At 41.5% G+C, this 16,616-nt stretch overlaps 2 protein-coding genes across 3 annotated transcripts; both read left to right on the top strand.

Moving 5' to 3' along the window:
* Nucleotides 1–958: 958 nt before the first annotated feature.
* LOC141003327 (uncharacterized) lies at nt 959–2,504 on the top strand. The gene is made up of 3 exons (XM_073474651.1): nt 959–1,244; nt 1,840–1,842; nt 2,089–2,504. Exons 1-3 carry the CDS (start codon nt 959–961, stop codon nt 2,502–2,504), a joined length of 705 nt encoding a protein of 234 aa, XP_073330752.1.
* A 2,339-nt stretch (nt 2,505–4,843) lies between these two features.
* On the top strand, nt 4,844–16,528 carry LOC141004159 (tetraspanin-5-like). Of its 2 annotated transcripts, XM_073475660.1 has the most exons (11): nt 4,844–5,176; nt 7,314–7,364; nt 8,168–8,314; nt 8,419–8,589; nt 8,802–8,927; nt 9,311–9,358; nt 9,751–9,867; nt 9,961–10,022; nt 11,710–11,819; nt 13,290–13,330; nt 13,449–16,528. In XM_073475660.1, the coding sequence occupies exons 1-9, from the start codon at nt 5,096–5,098 to the stop codon at nt 11,780–11,782; spliced, it is 876 nt and encodes a 291-aa protein (XP_073331761.1). In that variant the 5' UTR covers nt 4,844–5,095; the 3' UTR covers nt 11,783–11,819; nt 13,290–13,330; nt 13,449–16,528. The 2 variants fall into 2 exon arrangements, with proteins under 2 accessions (XP_073331761.1, XP_073331762.1); XM_073475661.1 differs by lacking the exon at nt 11,710–11,819.
* The last annotated feature ends 88 nt before the right edge of the window (nt 16,529–16,616 follow it).

The raw sequence follows: 16,616 nt of genomic DNA, 5'->3' as shown, positions 1-16,616 counted from the left end.
TGTTTGTTCCCCTCAGACACACATCAGAGAACTTTTGGAGGTGACAGTTCACGGTGTTGTGCATGAAGTCCGATGTGTAGAGGGTGAAAAGGAAAGGAGAGAGCAGCGTACCCTGAGGGGCCCCCGTACTGCATACTACCACATCTGAGACACATGCATGAACACAAAGAGACAGACGTACGATGTTTGGTTGTTCGTAGTTAGTACATGATTTACTGATTGATTGATTTACTGGGCTGTAGTATTTACAGCTAACGTCGGGGACTATTCAGAGGTTCTTAGATCTGCCATTGCTTTAAAAAAAAACTCAAGGGCTCCGGTTTCCTTTACTCATTCTCCTGCACCTCGTCCCCTTGTTAGTTAAGCTTGTATTAAAGTCCAGTCATTAGCTCAGTCAGTATATTCTGTTAACCTGTTCCTGCTGTTGATTCTGAATACAACGTCCACCATTGATCCGCCTGCCAGCTGTCTCCTGCATTTGGTCCACCCCCTTTGCACACTTTAACTTCTAATATTATTATTTACCATAAAAATAATACCCATTTTTTTCTGTAAAATTACAATTATTATAACACTTTATCTATTTTTCTTAAAATATCAAAACATTTCAAAATATTTAAACTTTATTCTCAACTCTTTTTTTTTTTTTCTCTTAAAGCAGTTCAAGTCACAGTGGAGTCTTTCCAGTCAGTGCTTCAGCCCTGTGGCTGCTTGTTGAGAGCAGTGCAGGACTGTGGCTCATTACAGTCCATGGTAGAGTGTTTGTCAAAAGGAAGTAACATTCCTCAGCTTCAGAATGGTACTGCTTCACTAAGTCCTGACAGCCCCTGTGGTTCTTGCATCCCCATTAGCACACAGACTGTTACAGCAGCTGCCAGGTGGAAGATTCAGCAGCACATTAATAGAAGAAGAGGTACATATATAGGATATTTCCCATAATTAAATAAATATAATCAGAATGGTCCGAGGAGTCTGTCTGGGAGTTTTTGATGTGACGTTGGTCTTCCTCCTGCTGTGCTCCGTCACAGGCTTGCTGCTGATGGATCAGCGCAGAGATGCAGAGGACAACCAGGAACACAACAAAGCCATTCTGGAAATGCTACATATAGATAAAGTGTCTGCGAGCCATCAGGCTAAGCCCCATCCCTACATGAAGAGGATCTATCAGCGCTTGGATGCACTGGAGGCTCAAGACTTTGGAAGTTCAGATGGAACACTGGTGCAGAGTTATCGGAGTGTTGTTGGTAAGGATTTGAACTGACTGACCATCTTGTGTTAAAGCGGGAATCATCTTCATTTTACTACTGTTTTTCAATTATTGCACAATTTTCAATAGTTTTATTAAAACCTATCTAATCATGTTGATTGCAATAAAACAATAAAAGAAGTGGGTAGTTAGCCTAAACAGTGTTGCAGCGATGACATCCTTGCATTGCTGTGACATCATGTTTTGGGTTTTGGCCAGATGTGTAACATGCTTATAACGTACCAAATATGGCAACAGTGTCCAAATGTAATACTCAAAACTGTATACAAATAAACAGTAAACTATAAAACAACTGCCTTAAAGCTGCATTTTTTGGCCACTTGGGGGCAGTAGAACAAGCTGTAAACACAACTGACATATTACTATCATATAAAGTTGATGTGGCTTACCTGTTAGCAAGCACACTCACATCCAGCAGAAACGGAAGAACAGAAGTACTCATTTGAACTCATGCTATTATCCACCTAATGAATGTTGGTCTGATAATCACTCTCCTTTTTTAGCTCTGTTTTGGTCTCCACCATCTTTGGAAAGAATATCTGCTCAGACAAAAATAGCTACAAAGTGTAGAGCAGGTTGACCTTTTTCACTGAAATGTGCAGCCTGCTGCTGCTGGGAGAAAAGGTTGATGAGAGCAGTGTGAGTGAACCAAAACTGTGAAGCTGTGGGTCACACAACCAAAACAAAGAGCTAAAAGAGACTGAAGAGCTAGTGTTGAGGGAACTGCAGAGTTGGTGAAGACTCTGAAGACAACTGTTGTGAAAAATTCATTTAAAAATGTCAAACTTTATTGCATGTTTGAAAATCAATGTATCACTCAGGTCCACATGACGCTCCTCCAGGATGGATCTGGTTCAACGTGAGCAGCCTGAACCCCTCCATGCTGGGTGCAGAGCTGGTGCTGTTCAGGAAAACCCTCCACCCCCAGCCCATCAGTGTGACGGTCACCCTGCACAGCGTCACAGCTTCACAGGGAGCTCTGAAGGAAAGTCCTGCCCTGGAGGAGAGGTTGTTGACCCTGGACCAGCGTCCCTTGTCTGGATATGATGTGTTTGATGTTTCAGCTGTTCTGGCTCTGAGGCCTCTGGAGGTTGTGGGCTTTCAGCTGCGTTACACAGACGAGAGTGGGAGTCTGGTCCTTCATGAGGCCCTGACACAGAGTCTGTACTGTCTGAACAGAGGCTCTCTGAGTGAACCCTTACTGGTGCTGTACCAAACACAGCCTCTCCACACCTAACTCTGTCACTGGGACCACTATTCTATGGTGTTGTATTAAAACATATCTTATCAATTCTGTTAATCCACTCATATGGTGGATATAAGCAGAATGTTTCAGCACAAACGTGGCAAAGAGGTGAGGACATAATGTAATAACAGCGTGACTGAAGTGTATAACATTGAGGCAGACAAAATGACTAAATTAAATCCACATAAATATTCGGTCATTCTTCTTGAGTCCCTTTTTTAAAAAAGTTTTACTTTAGAGCTCTAGGAACATGCAAAGGCTGTTAGTCATTACTGTGCAATCTTGGAATGTGAGCATTTCTTTCAGAAAACGTAGCCTCTTCAAGTCTGTTCATCACTCATCATAAAAATGACTGTGTGTCTCGATTTTTATATCAGTATAGTTCAGTTAGCTTCCTTGTTCATGCTCACAGGAGGAGAACAGCATCAAAATATTCAGACTGCTGCAGGACCACAAACACAGATGGCCCACCTGAATGTGTGAATAACAAATGAAGTTTTTTAAAGACTGAGTCTGTATAGGACACAAACATGTTTCAGTTTACAGTTTGTAACAACCCCAAATGACAATAACTAAAAAAACTAAACTGTGATACTCTTGTCTAGTGACTAGTGTTTCACAGTGACAGTCATATTTTCATCCTCATTTTAGAGCTGCTGTAAACGTTGTTTTATCTAACTTCCTGTCCGTTTTGCAGTTAGCAATCACCTCCCTCCTCTCTACATCACCGGACATAGCAGCAAACAGGAGGATCCTGCTCTCCGACAGGACTTTATGGAGTTCTCTGTCTTGATTGGATACATTTAATAATTTATTTTCTCTTTTACTGCAGCAGCAGCAGGAGGAGAGGCATGGCTTACTGACCGAACACTCTATAACAGTGATTGGTGTTGGAATATAAAACTATTTAATACTTATTTTAGTAAAAATACCTTAATTACAGCAGCTTGAACTTTCTATTTATTGAAAATAAAGGGTTTGAATTCTTCCTTGAAAGGTTATGCAGCAGGTGTCAATCAAATCAAAGATGAATAAATACTGACAAGATACTTTATTATCATGTCAAATTCTGACATTTATCACCTTTAAATGAAAGGGTTTGGTGGCTTGTCAGCAGCATGTTAGCTTGATGAGGATAAGGATGAGGATGATGATGATGATGGGGTTTCTTTAGTGACTTAAAGAGGACTTTGAATTCTACAGTTACATTCATTCTCCAAGTGAGGAAGTGAAGTGTTCACACTTTGTATCATCATGAATGTTAAAATGTTAAAGTGAAGAATGACTAAAACTACTTAGTTGTATGGTATGTTTTCAACAAAAGTTGGCATCTTTTGCGCAGCTCGTTACATTATGTGAGATGTGATGTGATGGTCCTGTCATTCAGTGTGTGTGTGTGTGTGTGTGTGTGTGTGTGTGTGAGGGCCGAGGGGCTGCATTTTACCGACCAACACACTCAGAACAAGAAACTAAGAGTTACAGCACAGGAGCAGAAGCAGCAGCTGTGTTCAGGACCTGAGCCAACACACTATGAACCTGTCTTCATGTCCGGGCTCTGTGCTCAGAGTCAGTCAGGAGGTTCTGCTCTGACATCTTCACTGCCTGTTATCACCCACTGCAGTAGATCCTGTCAGGCTTTGTGAGAGGTTCACACTGATAAATATGGAAGCTAGAGAAAAAGATAAGGTGGAAACTGAGCTTGATGAAAAAATATATCCCATGGTAAGTCATCATTATGAGAGAAAAAGCCATAATCGTAACAAAGAAATTATGAAATAAAAAGTCAGAGTAATGAGATAAAAAACAGTTGAAATTATGAGATATAAATCATAAATAAGATATAAAAAGTCAAAATCAGGAGATAAAAGGTAGAAATTATGAGAAATGAAATAAAACAGTTGAAATTATTGGGGGAAAATTGTAAATAAGAAATAAAAAATCAGAATTACATTCAAAATGGATCATAATTTCAGTCATACTTATGACTTTTTAACTCATAAATTAGACTTTTTACCTCGAAGTTATGTCTTATTCCCATGGTAACACATACTGTATAATATATATTTATCAAGGCTATTTTTATGTCTTTAACTGGGTCATTGTGCTGCTAAACAACAAGGTTTTCTGACTGCTAGTGGATGCTGCTCCTCCCAGCAGGCCTACATCACCTCAGCCTGTATCTCACACTGTTATCACCATCAGCATCAATACACAGGAAATGCCCCATCATTCCTCTCATATGATTGGTTACAGTCTCAGTCAATTAAATCTCTTCCCAGCCAATCACTGACGACCGCCCGCAGCAGCGGTCCCGCCCTCTGTAGGCGCTATTAGCCCGGCCGTCGGAGGAGACTTCAGATCTGCAGCTTTACTTCGGTGACATATTCGCAGTCGTCCGTGTGTGAGCGCGTCCCGCCGGCTCCCAGCATGCTCCTCGTGTGGGTGTGAAGCGGCTGTGGGGAACCTTCGAGGCGGACAAAGTGAGATGCGTCCCCGGAGCGCTGAACCTGCTCCCTCCCGCACACAAAGCCTGTGAAGCAGGCCGTGTTTCTCCTCGCACAGCGCGCTGATGATGCTCAAACATGTCGGGGAATCATTACAAAGGCCACGAAGTCAGCTGCTGCATCAAATACTTCATTTTCGGATTCAACATCCTGTTCTGGGTAAGAAGCTTTTGTGTTTTTAATGCGGCCTCTGCTCCGCTACAGCTCGGTTATTATCCCGTCCACCCCGGCCAATAGGGAGGAAGGCCGCAGTCATCATCACATCTTATCACGGTGCCGTTATGGGTCGGGCTCATGTTCACAGTCGAATCGATGCGTTCGTGTGTGTGTGTGATGGAGGTTAACCCGGTCCAGTCATGTCCGGATCAGAGCCGCTGCAGGTCGGCCGACGACCGAGAGCTAATCGGCTTTTTGTGGGAGAGAGAGGGAGAGAGAGAGAGAGAGAGCTGAGCCTCAGAGTCAGTCTGCAGGCTTATCATTCATATCACACACACACACACACACACACACACACACTGCACGGACAGCAGGACAACGCGATGCAGCCATCACACAGTTTGCATTTACACTGCACACATACACATATGTATGTTATATATTTAGACATGACGTCATTTAGTTTCTTAAAAAGTGATGCCATCCATGTAAAGTGCAGTGGTCCAGAGATGTGTGGTTATATACTGCTGCCGGTCACCTGTCAGTGCAGACAGGTTCAAGGTTCTGTAAGGTTCTGTAAGGTTCTATAAGGTTCCGACACTGTGTCCACATCAAACTCAAGGTCCAGGATGAAGTTAATTGTCATCATACAACAAAGGATTGTATAACAAATGATCTGTCTTAGTCCACAGTTTCACACACAAAAACTGTACAGACTAATGACTAAATAACAACGATATATAAAACTATATAAAACAATCTATTCATGGTGGGGTGTTGATGATGAGTTGAGGAGTGTCACAGTCTGAGGAGTGAAGCTGCTCTGTAGTCTGGTGGTACAGCAGCAGATACTTCTGTATCTGTTGTCAGATGGCAGCAGGGTGAACAGACTGTGGCTGGGTGGCTGTTGTCTTTTAGTATCTTTGGGCTCTGTGCAGACGTCTCACTTCACTGATGTCACTGATGCTCTGTAGATGGTACCAGTGATGTTCTGTTGGATCTAACCACCCTCTGCCATTTTGTGTGTTTTGTCGGAACAACAGGTCCAAACCCACAGATGGTCAGCTCACTGTAATGTAAAACAAAGTAAAGTAGCGATTTATTGGTAATCAGAAGTGTGATCACTTTTATTCCTCCAATAACTAATCGATTAATGCAACAGTTATTTCAGCTTTAATGCATTAAGTTCATTTTTATAGACATTTTGCTTCATTGACGGGGAGACCGGGGTCAGTTGTAGAATTTTCCATGAATTCTAAATTAAATCATATTTTTTTAAGTTGAATGTAAAAATTAAATCACATTTCTCAAATACTTGGACTAAGTCAAGTATGGCTTCAACAACGTCTTTCAGTAATGATGGATCTGCAGATTATTTTCTCGATTAATAGATTAAATGTATGGTTATAAAACGTCCGTCACAATATTCTGAAGTTTCTAACTTACATTTCTAAATTAAAGCTACTATAATCCACTTCCATTTCAGCCATAATTCTACTGTTTTTCTTGTTATAAGTGGTGATGACAGATCTTGAAATGTGACAAGACACTGTTTGCATTTCAAGCATGATTTCTGAGGCTGTGATGGATATGATTAATGAACTCTGAAATGACTTCAATGATAAGGTGATGACAAAATAGTTGCCAGTTTGTTTTCTGTTGATCAAATCTCCGTCCTGCAACTTTACAGCCAGTAGGAAGCTGTTATTTATTATAGGTACACGTGAAATTGTTTTGAAAGGTTATTCTTCTAGGAACACTGACTCTGTTCATAATGAGCACGCACACAAAACAAAGAAGACACATCCCCATATCTCATATCAAAACAAGTTGGGGAAGTTTTCATACGTGTGATAATATTCAGTACATCTGTCTACTGCTCGTCTCGGGTTCGACAGGACTTGAGGACGTGTTGTAATGTTGAAAAGAACAAATAAATATATATTTAATACAGCTGTTACATGTCACCAAGGGAGCAGTAAAGGTCAGAGCGGAGGCAGGCTGACCATCCTGATCCCACACCACAGGGTCATCAGTGGCCTCAGAGGACATTATTGTATCTCTTATTTATTTTGGCAACATGTCACTGTGCATCAGCACATCCTCGCCGTGATTTGACGTGACTTTGTTTTATTTGCAGCTGCTGGGCATGGCCTTGGTTGGAATTGGACTGTGGGCATGGAGTGAGAAGGTGAGTCATTATTAGTGATAATGGACAATGGATCCATTATCCACAATAATCTAAGATGTGATAATAAGACTTTTTTTTACATGCCGATACTTATTCCAACATAAAGATGCAATAATATAATATAACAATAATTCTAATATCATAAGAACTTTATATTAACAATGAATCACATGTTTAATGTGAAAGAGAATGATGGCTCACTCTGCAGTTCCCCTCAGATCTACACAGTATTTTAGCCTCTTTCAGCTTGTTGTTTTGGTCCTGCAAACTCTGCTCTCATTAGCTTTTTACACCAAGTAGTAGCAGGCAAAGTCCATATAAATCCACTGTACGCTAACAGCAGATAGAGAAATTTACCAACTACCTTGTGGATATCGTGTACATCACGAATGTATCATTTGGACCTGACTGTGGCGGTGGCGCTCAGCCATGCCTCCGATTTTTTTCCTCAGTGGCCACGAACAGTGAAAACTTCCCCAGCAACACAAAAAGCATTTTCCCCATAGAGCTGTGTTTTAACAGAGAGGCCTGTTAAACTGGTGACAGGACACCCAGAACTGCTTCCTATAATGAATTTGGATCTGTTGAGGTTTTAGACGACTTTCTTTGAGTCTATAAAAGCGATGTGATAATCTGTGACATCATCACAACGTAAAGTCTGTTCATGGTATGATTTGCGGCTGCAGCAGCTGTACTTCCTCTCTGAGCTCTGTCCTTTCTAATGTCACTGTGACCGTTCTGAACGAGACGCAGCTGCTTGTCTCAGACTGACTGTGCTGTTGTGCTCCGTCTCTCCCCTCCAGGGGGTCCTGTCCAACATCTCGTCCATCACAGACCTGGGGGGTCTGGACCCAGTCTGGCTATTCATGGTGGTCGGGGGGGTCATGTTCATTCTGGGCTTTGCAGGATGCATTGGAGCACTCCGGGAAAACACGTTTCTGCTCAAGTTTGTATGTTCCAGACTTTACTGTGCACTTCACACAGTGCAGTGATGAGGAAGTATAGAAACGAGCTGCTTGTCAGTCATTCTGTGTCTTTTCCTCTTGTCCTGTAGTTCTCTGTGTTTCTGGGCATCATCTTTTTCTTGGAGCTGACGACAGGAGTCCTGGCGTTTGTCTTTAAGGACTGGATTAAAGACCAGCTCAACCTGTTCATCAACAATAACATCCGGGCGTATCGAGACGACATCGATCTACAGAACCTCATCGACTTCACTCAGGAATATGTAAGTGAAAAACAGAGTTGTTAATTCATAGCTGAGCATGCAGACCTTGGTCATGATAGTCCACAAAATCATATTTAGACAAATTCTGCATACAGACTTTGTTCAGAGCTTTCAGCTGTACCTCATAGTCTTATATGGAGTTTGCAACGGGCTGAAGAAGACCATGACCAATAGAGGCCTTGAACCATGTTGTCCTCTCTGTGTGTCTGCAGTGGGAGTGCTGCGGAGCGTTCGGAGCAGACGACTGGAACCTGAACATCTATTTTAACTGCACTGACGGGAATCCCAGCCGGGAAAAGTGTGGAGTTCCCTTCTCCTGCTGCACCAAGGACCCAGCGGTACGACTCCCTCACTCCCTACACAGTTCACAAGACGCTCGTTCTGACTCGCCTTTGTACATTTTAACCCGTCTACATCATTTCTGATTAGTCAGATATTCATGTGTAGATATAATGCTTGTGTCCTGAGAGGTATTTAAACGCAACACAGCAGAGTGTGCAGCTGAAGCAGATCCCTCAGTGTTTAGTAAAATTGTCTTAGGGAAGACAAAAAGCTGATAAAAATGATCAGTCCTCCAAATGTTTCCTGCGATTACGTATTAAAATCTTGACTGTGTAATTAATGAGACATGTTTGTGTTGTTAGTCAGCATGTTATTGTTGTTTTATTACTGTTCCCAGGAGTAGGACACAAACTATAATGTTTCTTGTTTCTGTCTCCAGGAGGACGTAATAAACACTCAGTGTGGATACGACATCAGAGCTAAACCAGTAAGTAACATGCATCTACTTGACTCACTCTTTAATTCATTTCATTTCCTCGTCCCAGTGCTCCCACACCTGCCCCGCTAGTTTTTAATTAAGACTCAGCCGGATCCAGGTTTCATTTCCACTGATTTATTTTAGGTCTTAATTTAGTTCTAGTGATTTCAGGTGGATTAAAGCTGCTGATAGCCACAATTTATGTTCATGGAACAGTTCAGTCATCATCTCCTGCCTCCATGCTGATGGAAAGTCAGGTGAAGTTTCATAGTCCACAAAACACTTCTGGAGCTTCACAGTAAAACAGCTTTGCAGCATTCTGCTAAACAACTGAAGCAGCTGTCAAGACTGAAAATGAGTCCTCATAAAATGAGATTGTTTTGTGCTGATGATGGTCACAGGACTCGGAGCAGAAGGACTACATCAACGTGAAAGGCTGCGTGCCGCAGTTTGAGAAGTGGCTACAGGACAACCTCACCTTGGTGGCGGGGATCTTTATCGGAGTTGCACTACTGCAGGTCAGCTCCGTGCACGTGTTTACCGTCAGGATGATCATCTCTTATATCCTTCTTTGAAAATGTTTCCATTCAATGTTTTTCTCTCTGCCACAGATCTTTGGGATTTGTTTGGCCCAAAACTTAGTGAGTGACATCGAAGCTGTGCAGGCGAGCTGGTGAGGAAATGATCTTCACTTTTCTACTTCAGTTCAGTGTCTCATCACCTCATACAGACAGAAGTGTTTTTCTACCTTTGAAACACACTTCTGTTGATTTGCACCCATCTGTTTCTGCTGTTTCCATTTCACAACATGATGCATTTCTGCTCTGTCATAGTATAAATGCTGGAAGTGTCTCTCAGGCCGGTTCTAGATACATTATGCCAATATGAAAAAAAAAAGTTCCAATTCAATTTGTTTTATACATTAAAAAAGTAGATGTATTTTAAAGATACACCAATAAGGAATACTCTGGATTAGTGGTGGGCATCAACCTCAAATTTAGATCAGGGTTTGTGACATATTATAATGGTACAACAAAAATAAAAGGTCTCTACTCAGACATGATTCTACCTGGTTTAAATCTATGAGTAATGTAAGGAAACATAGGTTAATTAAGAAAAAATAAGAAAAAAAGATGAGTTGTATGTATGAGATGCAGGCCGACGTGTGTTTTGGGAGGAGTAGCGTGCGTTGAAGTTCCAAAAAGAGAAACGTGGTTTCTTTAATCTGCTTCAGACTAAATACTCCAACATTGCTCCAGCATTCTGAAGCAGACACTAGCCTTTAGCTACATAGCTACATAAAAAAGACAAAACGTACAGGTCCACAGTTTGAACTCGGTAACAATCCATCCTTGAACTTGAGTTTTGAACCTGCTTTTTACGTTGCTGGTGTTGAGAACGTCAGACAGAAAATGGTTACCAGGCTCCAGACTAACTCTTTACTCTGGTTGCACTGGAGCCCTTTAACTGAAAGTGATTGGAGTCACAGTAAAGCACATTATTTTGAACGTGCTAAAAAACAGCAAGTCTGAGTCTAAACACTGACATTGATGACGGCGCTACAAAATCCAGGTGGTAGTAGAACATGACACCGCTGACAGTGATGTGACAGGTGTACGGCCCAACCCTACTCTGGACAGTCTGGATTATACGAGCATTTTGGCATTGGTAGCCCACCCTGAGAGGACTTCACAGTGTTTTCTAAACCCTTAGACGCAAAAGTCATCAGAACATAATAACAGTAGCAGCGCAGAACAAGTGGTTCAGTCGTGTTTTAGCTTTAAAAGCAAGGCTCGATGATTGAACGTTTGTACCTGCTCTGGACAGTAATGACAGATACGTTGGAGCTGTGTGCCTCAGTTCTATCTTGTTCCTACGTATGTATCTCGTGCACTCTAGTGGTTATATCTTGAGAGTGCACTACCTATCTATTTTGCTGTTTGCTTATTTGTTGTTAGCACTAGATCTGTATCTTGTCACTAGCTATTAACCAGTTTGAACAAGATTAATGCTTTTTGTTTGTTCAAGATAAATGAAATGGAATCTTTTGATTCAGCAGCTTCAAGTTGAGGATGAAAACACTGAAAACTAAAATAAATTCAAGATATACTGTCTCCGTAAAAGAGCAATTTTGGCACAAAGGGTCCAAAGACCTTGACGTGTTGCTGTTTTAAAACTGCAGAGACACAGTAAACACCTCGCTCCAGCTATTAAAACACGACATATTGTCAACTTTTCATCAAACATGTGTGTGTTCATTAAGAAGATGTTGCTGAGGGAAGTGAAGGGTTACTGAGCTTTACCATCATGATGCAGAAACTCACCTCACGCCTCATTCTTCCTCCTCCATGCTTCGTCAGGGTGCCCCCACCCCTCTCCATGCGTCGACTCCCACCACACTCCAGCAAGAAAGCATCGGCTTACTACTCATGAGACACACACACATCTGCTGTATGTGTGTTTGTAGCCGGTGGGTGTGATGGCTCCATTTGGTCATATGGTGTGTTGTCTTGTCCTTGCTGTGAGTGGGTGGATGATCTCTGTTGTGTGGTGTTGTGTTCTGTTTAAGGTCCAGATCTGTAAACCTGCGGCTGTTGTGTGTTAATTCTACCCTCACTGTGGTCCATGGAGGCAGGGGGTGTGCCACTGGAGACTGTCATTTGTCAGCGTTAAATTATATCAATGATGAGTTGATATGATTTAAAGATCCAATGAAATGGGCACTGTGAATTCCCACTTCCTGGAATACGTTGCCTCTTTAGTGGTGACCTCATGCTGAACGTAGTCATCGTTAACCTCTTCTATCAGATCTGACCACCTGCCTCCATCACTAACCGCCCTCATTGACCCGCTTCAACATCAGCAGAGCAATCATATCATTTCTTTTGACTTTTACAAAGAGCAGTTATAACTTCATCCATTCAATTTGCATTTAGATTCTACATTCAGAACTGAATGACAAACATTAACCTTACCAATTAATGACTGAATTTCTTTCTCTGTCTTTTAAAGGTGATTTAATGATTGAATTTCAACATTACTCTTAAAAGTACCTTTTTTTAATTCCTACATCTGCCTCATCACAGGTGCATTACTGTAGTACGAAAGACTTCTTTTAAAATTCAAAGATCCCCCCAAAACATCAAAGTGTAACTCTCACCAAAATGCAACCTAGGCTTTTTTTGTTAATGTACCCGATAATGTACACTAAGAAGACTCGACACAACATGAAACTTTGCTCGTAGTATCACCAGGGTCTCTGCACATGAACACGAGCATTGAGAACATTGTTCAGCAGGCAGAGGCACAACATTAGCATTTTAGCTAAGGCAGGACCATTTAGTACAGCGTCACCAGGGAGTCCTGAGTATGAACTGCTGCACCATGTGAACATAGCTTTATCCCGTAAAAGCTGGAGAAGAGACAGACAGTCTGATGAGGATTGACTCCACACAGGAGAAACTCTCAAGACCTCGTGGTTCAAACCAGTTGAGGAGGATGTCTGCTGTGTTGAGTTCACTCAGACTGAAGTGGAGATCTGGACTGATGGAGCTCTCTAAGTGTGACAGTGTGACTGCATGTTGATGGCCTTCCTACATGTTCCCACTGAGCTGTAGAGCTGGGGTGGTTTGCATTAACAAGCCTTGCAGTCTTGTGACTTAGACAACAATCCTCTCTTTCTTCCACTGTCCATCACTGTGACTTTGTCCAACTGAAGATGTTTTTTCTGTTCCCGTCTTTTCTCTGCTCCGACTCGTAATCCTTTTCCTCTTCTCTCTCCAGCCTTTAGTTTAGACCGCTGATCCTTTGCAGAAATCTTTGTTCCAACCAGACCTTAACTTGTCTCTCTGCTTTCTGTTGTGTCCTGTGCTTTTATTTTGAAAGTGTAACAGCACACACAAGCAGATGATTTATATCTCACTCTCACTCTCTCCTCCAGTTTCTTTACCTAAGGCTGAAGCAGCACTTCAGCTCTAACAGGTAATCTGTTCTTTTAAAGACGTTGAACTTTGCTGTATAAATTACACGCAGTGCTTTAAAGGATCTCATGAACACAGAGAGGAATGTTAATTAGATCTTGTCTCATTTGTTTTGGCAGCTCCAGGTCTTTGAACGCGTCTCCGTCGGGGAGCGTTCAGAGGACTCCGCTGATCACCTGCACCGTTGTGTTCACTGAACCAGCACCTTTTATTAAGGCACTAATATGTGAAATGCTCTGTATATAACACTGTGTGTGACTACTGTAAAAAGATCATTATGGAAGAGGATGGTTAAACATGCACTACATACAGATCGTCACAGTGCTCCAGTTTTGATAGCTACGTGTAGAAAGTAGGAGTTTTGATACATCTTTTTGATATTAGATCAGTATTTTTCACTGTGGACATAACGCTCCATCGCTACACCCATCATGTAGGACTGTGAAATAGTCATGTACAAGAAACTGAGGATGTGCTTGTTTTAAAGTTCAGTGCTTGCTTTATGTACCTTTTTCACTGCTGGTGGTATGACGTCACAGGTAGGATACGTGCACTGCTTAAATAACACTTTAAGGACTTCTGTGTGTTACAGCAGATTCCAGGACTTCTTTAGCTACATAGATCTCATGTAATCAATAACAGGAATTATTTTTGAGCTTTAAATTAAAGGAACAGTTCACCCAGAAAGTAAAATCCAGTCATTATCTCCTCCCCTCCATGCTGATGGAAAGTCAGGTGAAGTTTCGTAGTCCACGAAACATTTCTAAACAACTGAAGTAGCTGGAGACTGGAGAAAAAAACAACCAAAAAACATCAAATGACTCCAAACAGTTTGTCCGATGGAATCAAAGTCTCTGGAAGCACTGAGATTTCAAATGGATCTAAGAAGATGCTATTAGAAGTAGATAATGACTCATTTTTGGGTGACCTGTTCCTTTAAACAGAGTTCTTGTTGCAAAAGCAATGACTTTAAAAGCTAACAGTCCCCCAGATACCAACTCATGCAGCATTAAAGAGGAAAGTGCTACACATGACTCCAGCTTTCATAATGAGTTACTACTCAACAAATGGTCTCCTGGGAGGGATCACAGTTAATGTAGAGCTGGAGCACACTGACTCCCATTACTGACGCAGACTAGACAGGACTGTAGAGCTCCACTGTGTGCTACAGACTATGGTCGGCTGTGCCACTGAATCACATTTAGTGTGGGTGTTGAACCTCATCACTGTTTTGGTATTGACTGAAGTGTGTCTGTTGCACTGAGCACTAAAACCAGACACTAGTCGGATACTTTCAGCAGATACTGACTTGATTCTTGTACGGCAGCTCGAGTTTGACGTGAACTATGGCTTCTTTTGTTAAAGGATAGGTTCGCATTTCTTCAAGTCTATGTCAATACAATAATACTATTATGTCCGTATGCAGAATCAGTTTTTGGTCCTCGTTCTGTATAAAAATGCTTTCGAAGATGAAGCCAATATGAGGCTTCAACTATCTGAGCTTTCTGAGTCGGGGCACCAGTGATATTGGTGTCTGAACGGAGTCTGGAGTATACTAAAGACACCCCAGCCACAGTCTGTTCACCCTGCTGCCATCTGGCAACAGATACAGAAGTATCTGCTGCTGTACCACCAGACTACAGAGCAGCTTCACTCCTCAGACTGTGACACTCCTCAACTCATTACCATGAAATGTATTTTTGTGACTTAATTATTATTTATTAGTTTGTCTAGTTTTGCAGAGCTTTGTGTCTGTAGCTCACAAAATTACTAATCATTTTACCTTTTTACAATACTTGTGTTGTATGATGACAAATTCCTCTTGGATCAAGCCAGTGTCTCTGCCCTGCAGTCAGGTGTAAGTTTACTGCTGGTGTTTTGTCACAGCAGCTAAAATAATCTTAACCTTGGAAACGTGTGATTTGGCTAACATGTTTGTCATGTTAGCTTCAGTTATACTTTCAGATACATATTATACAGAACGAGGACTAGACTGAGCTGACAGTGTGTCGTCTCACATGCTGTCAAAACAAATGCACACACTAACCAGAACAAGATCTTTATGACAGCAGGTAGCGGCGCTCATACCGTTTTTGTCCACAGGGGCCGCCAGAACCAACAAAAATGAAAGTACCATGTTGCTGCTTTAATGTACATGTGGCATGTGCGTATTAAGATGGGCTTGAGAAGTCTCAATTTATCCTTTAATGAAAAACATAGGTAGTATAGGTCTAATGTCCCGTCACATTATATCCCACATAAAGAAGTCATTGTCAGTCCTGACAGTGTGGAAAGCGCTCCCCAATTATTCAGATTGTTGTAAACATTTTGTTTTAGGGGGTGAAACCACCTTCAGGTCCAGATACATATATGACTGTGACATGTACAGTATGTAGCTGTTACCCCACTGTCAGTTCGTTTCCATTGTTGAGGAGGTTGTATTTTACTTGCCAGGTTTCACAAACATGAGCCAAGAAACAAGTCATTTGCCCCGTGGATATTGTGAGAAGTATTTTTGAACATTTCTGCCCTTACTTGAATGAAAATCTGCCATGATTGTCCTTTACCACTTGTACTTTGATGCAGATCTGGTCAGTATACACAATATTGAACGAGCAGAATCCTTAAATCCAGCCCGGAGATGAAATCTGGAATTTCAGTGTTAAGATGTTAATTTTTATGAGTATTTCTTTTGATGGTTGAAGGTGATTATCTGCTGAAAGCATGCGTCACTTGTTTTGTTTGTATTGACAGTATTTGATCAGTACAGTAAGTCTCTGCAGTCTGGACACACTGATACTGTGAGATACATTCTCAAAAGTTTGAAGCTACTGAAAAAGGGATCACTGTTTTTGATACTAAATATTTATTGTACATTTAATTTGGTTTTCTAACTGCTCCGGTGTGTCGGACAGCAAACATTCAGCACTAGTGAACCCAGTCGCTCTACAGATAGAGTGGATGTGTCAGGTGTAGGAGGCTGTCAAATGCCCTAATGAGCTGTTCTGTGGTCCTGCTGTATAGACTTGTCACTCATCACCACCTTTACCACTTCCAAGGATTGTGTAGATGGTCACATTATATCCCACAAACATTGTAATGTAACTACCTCCTAATTTCCTCATTTCATGTCCTGTTCAAATTGGACTGATTTTAATATTGAGTCAAATTAATTAATAAAGGTTACAAAAAACATGGATTTAAGTGGTTTTCTTTTTTTCTTTTGGTCCATATTTTTGGCACCAGGAGCTGACTGATTTGTTTATGCATGGCACTTCCCACACATC

This window comes from Pagrus major, chromosome 10 (genome assembly GCF_040436345.1).
Source record: "Pagrus major chromosome 10, Pma_NU_1.0".
Lineage (NCBI taxonomy): Eukaryota > Metazoa > Chordata > Actinopteri > Spariformes > Sparidae > Pagrus > Pagrus major.
Note: the sequence above shows the minus strand (reverse complement) of the source record. Positions and strands in the feature narration are given on the sequence as shown.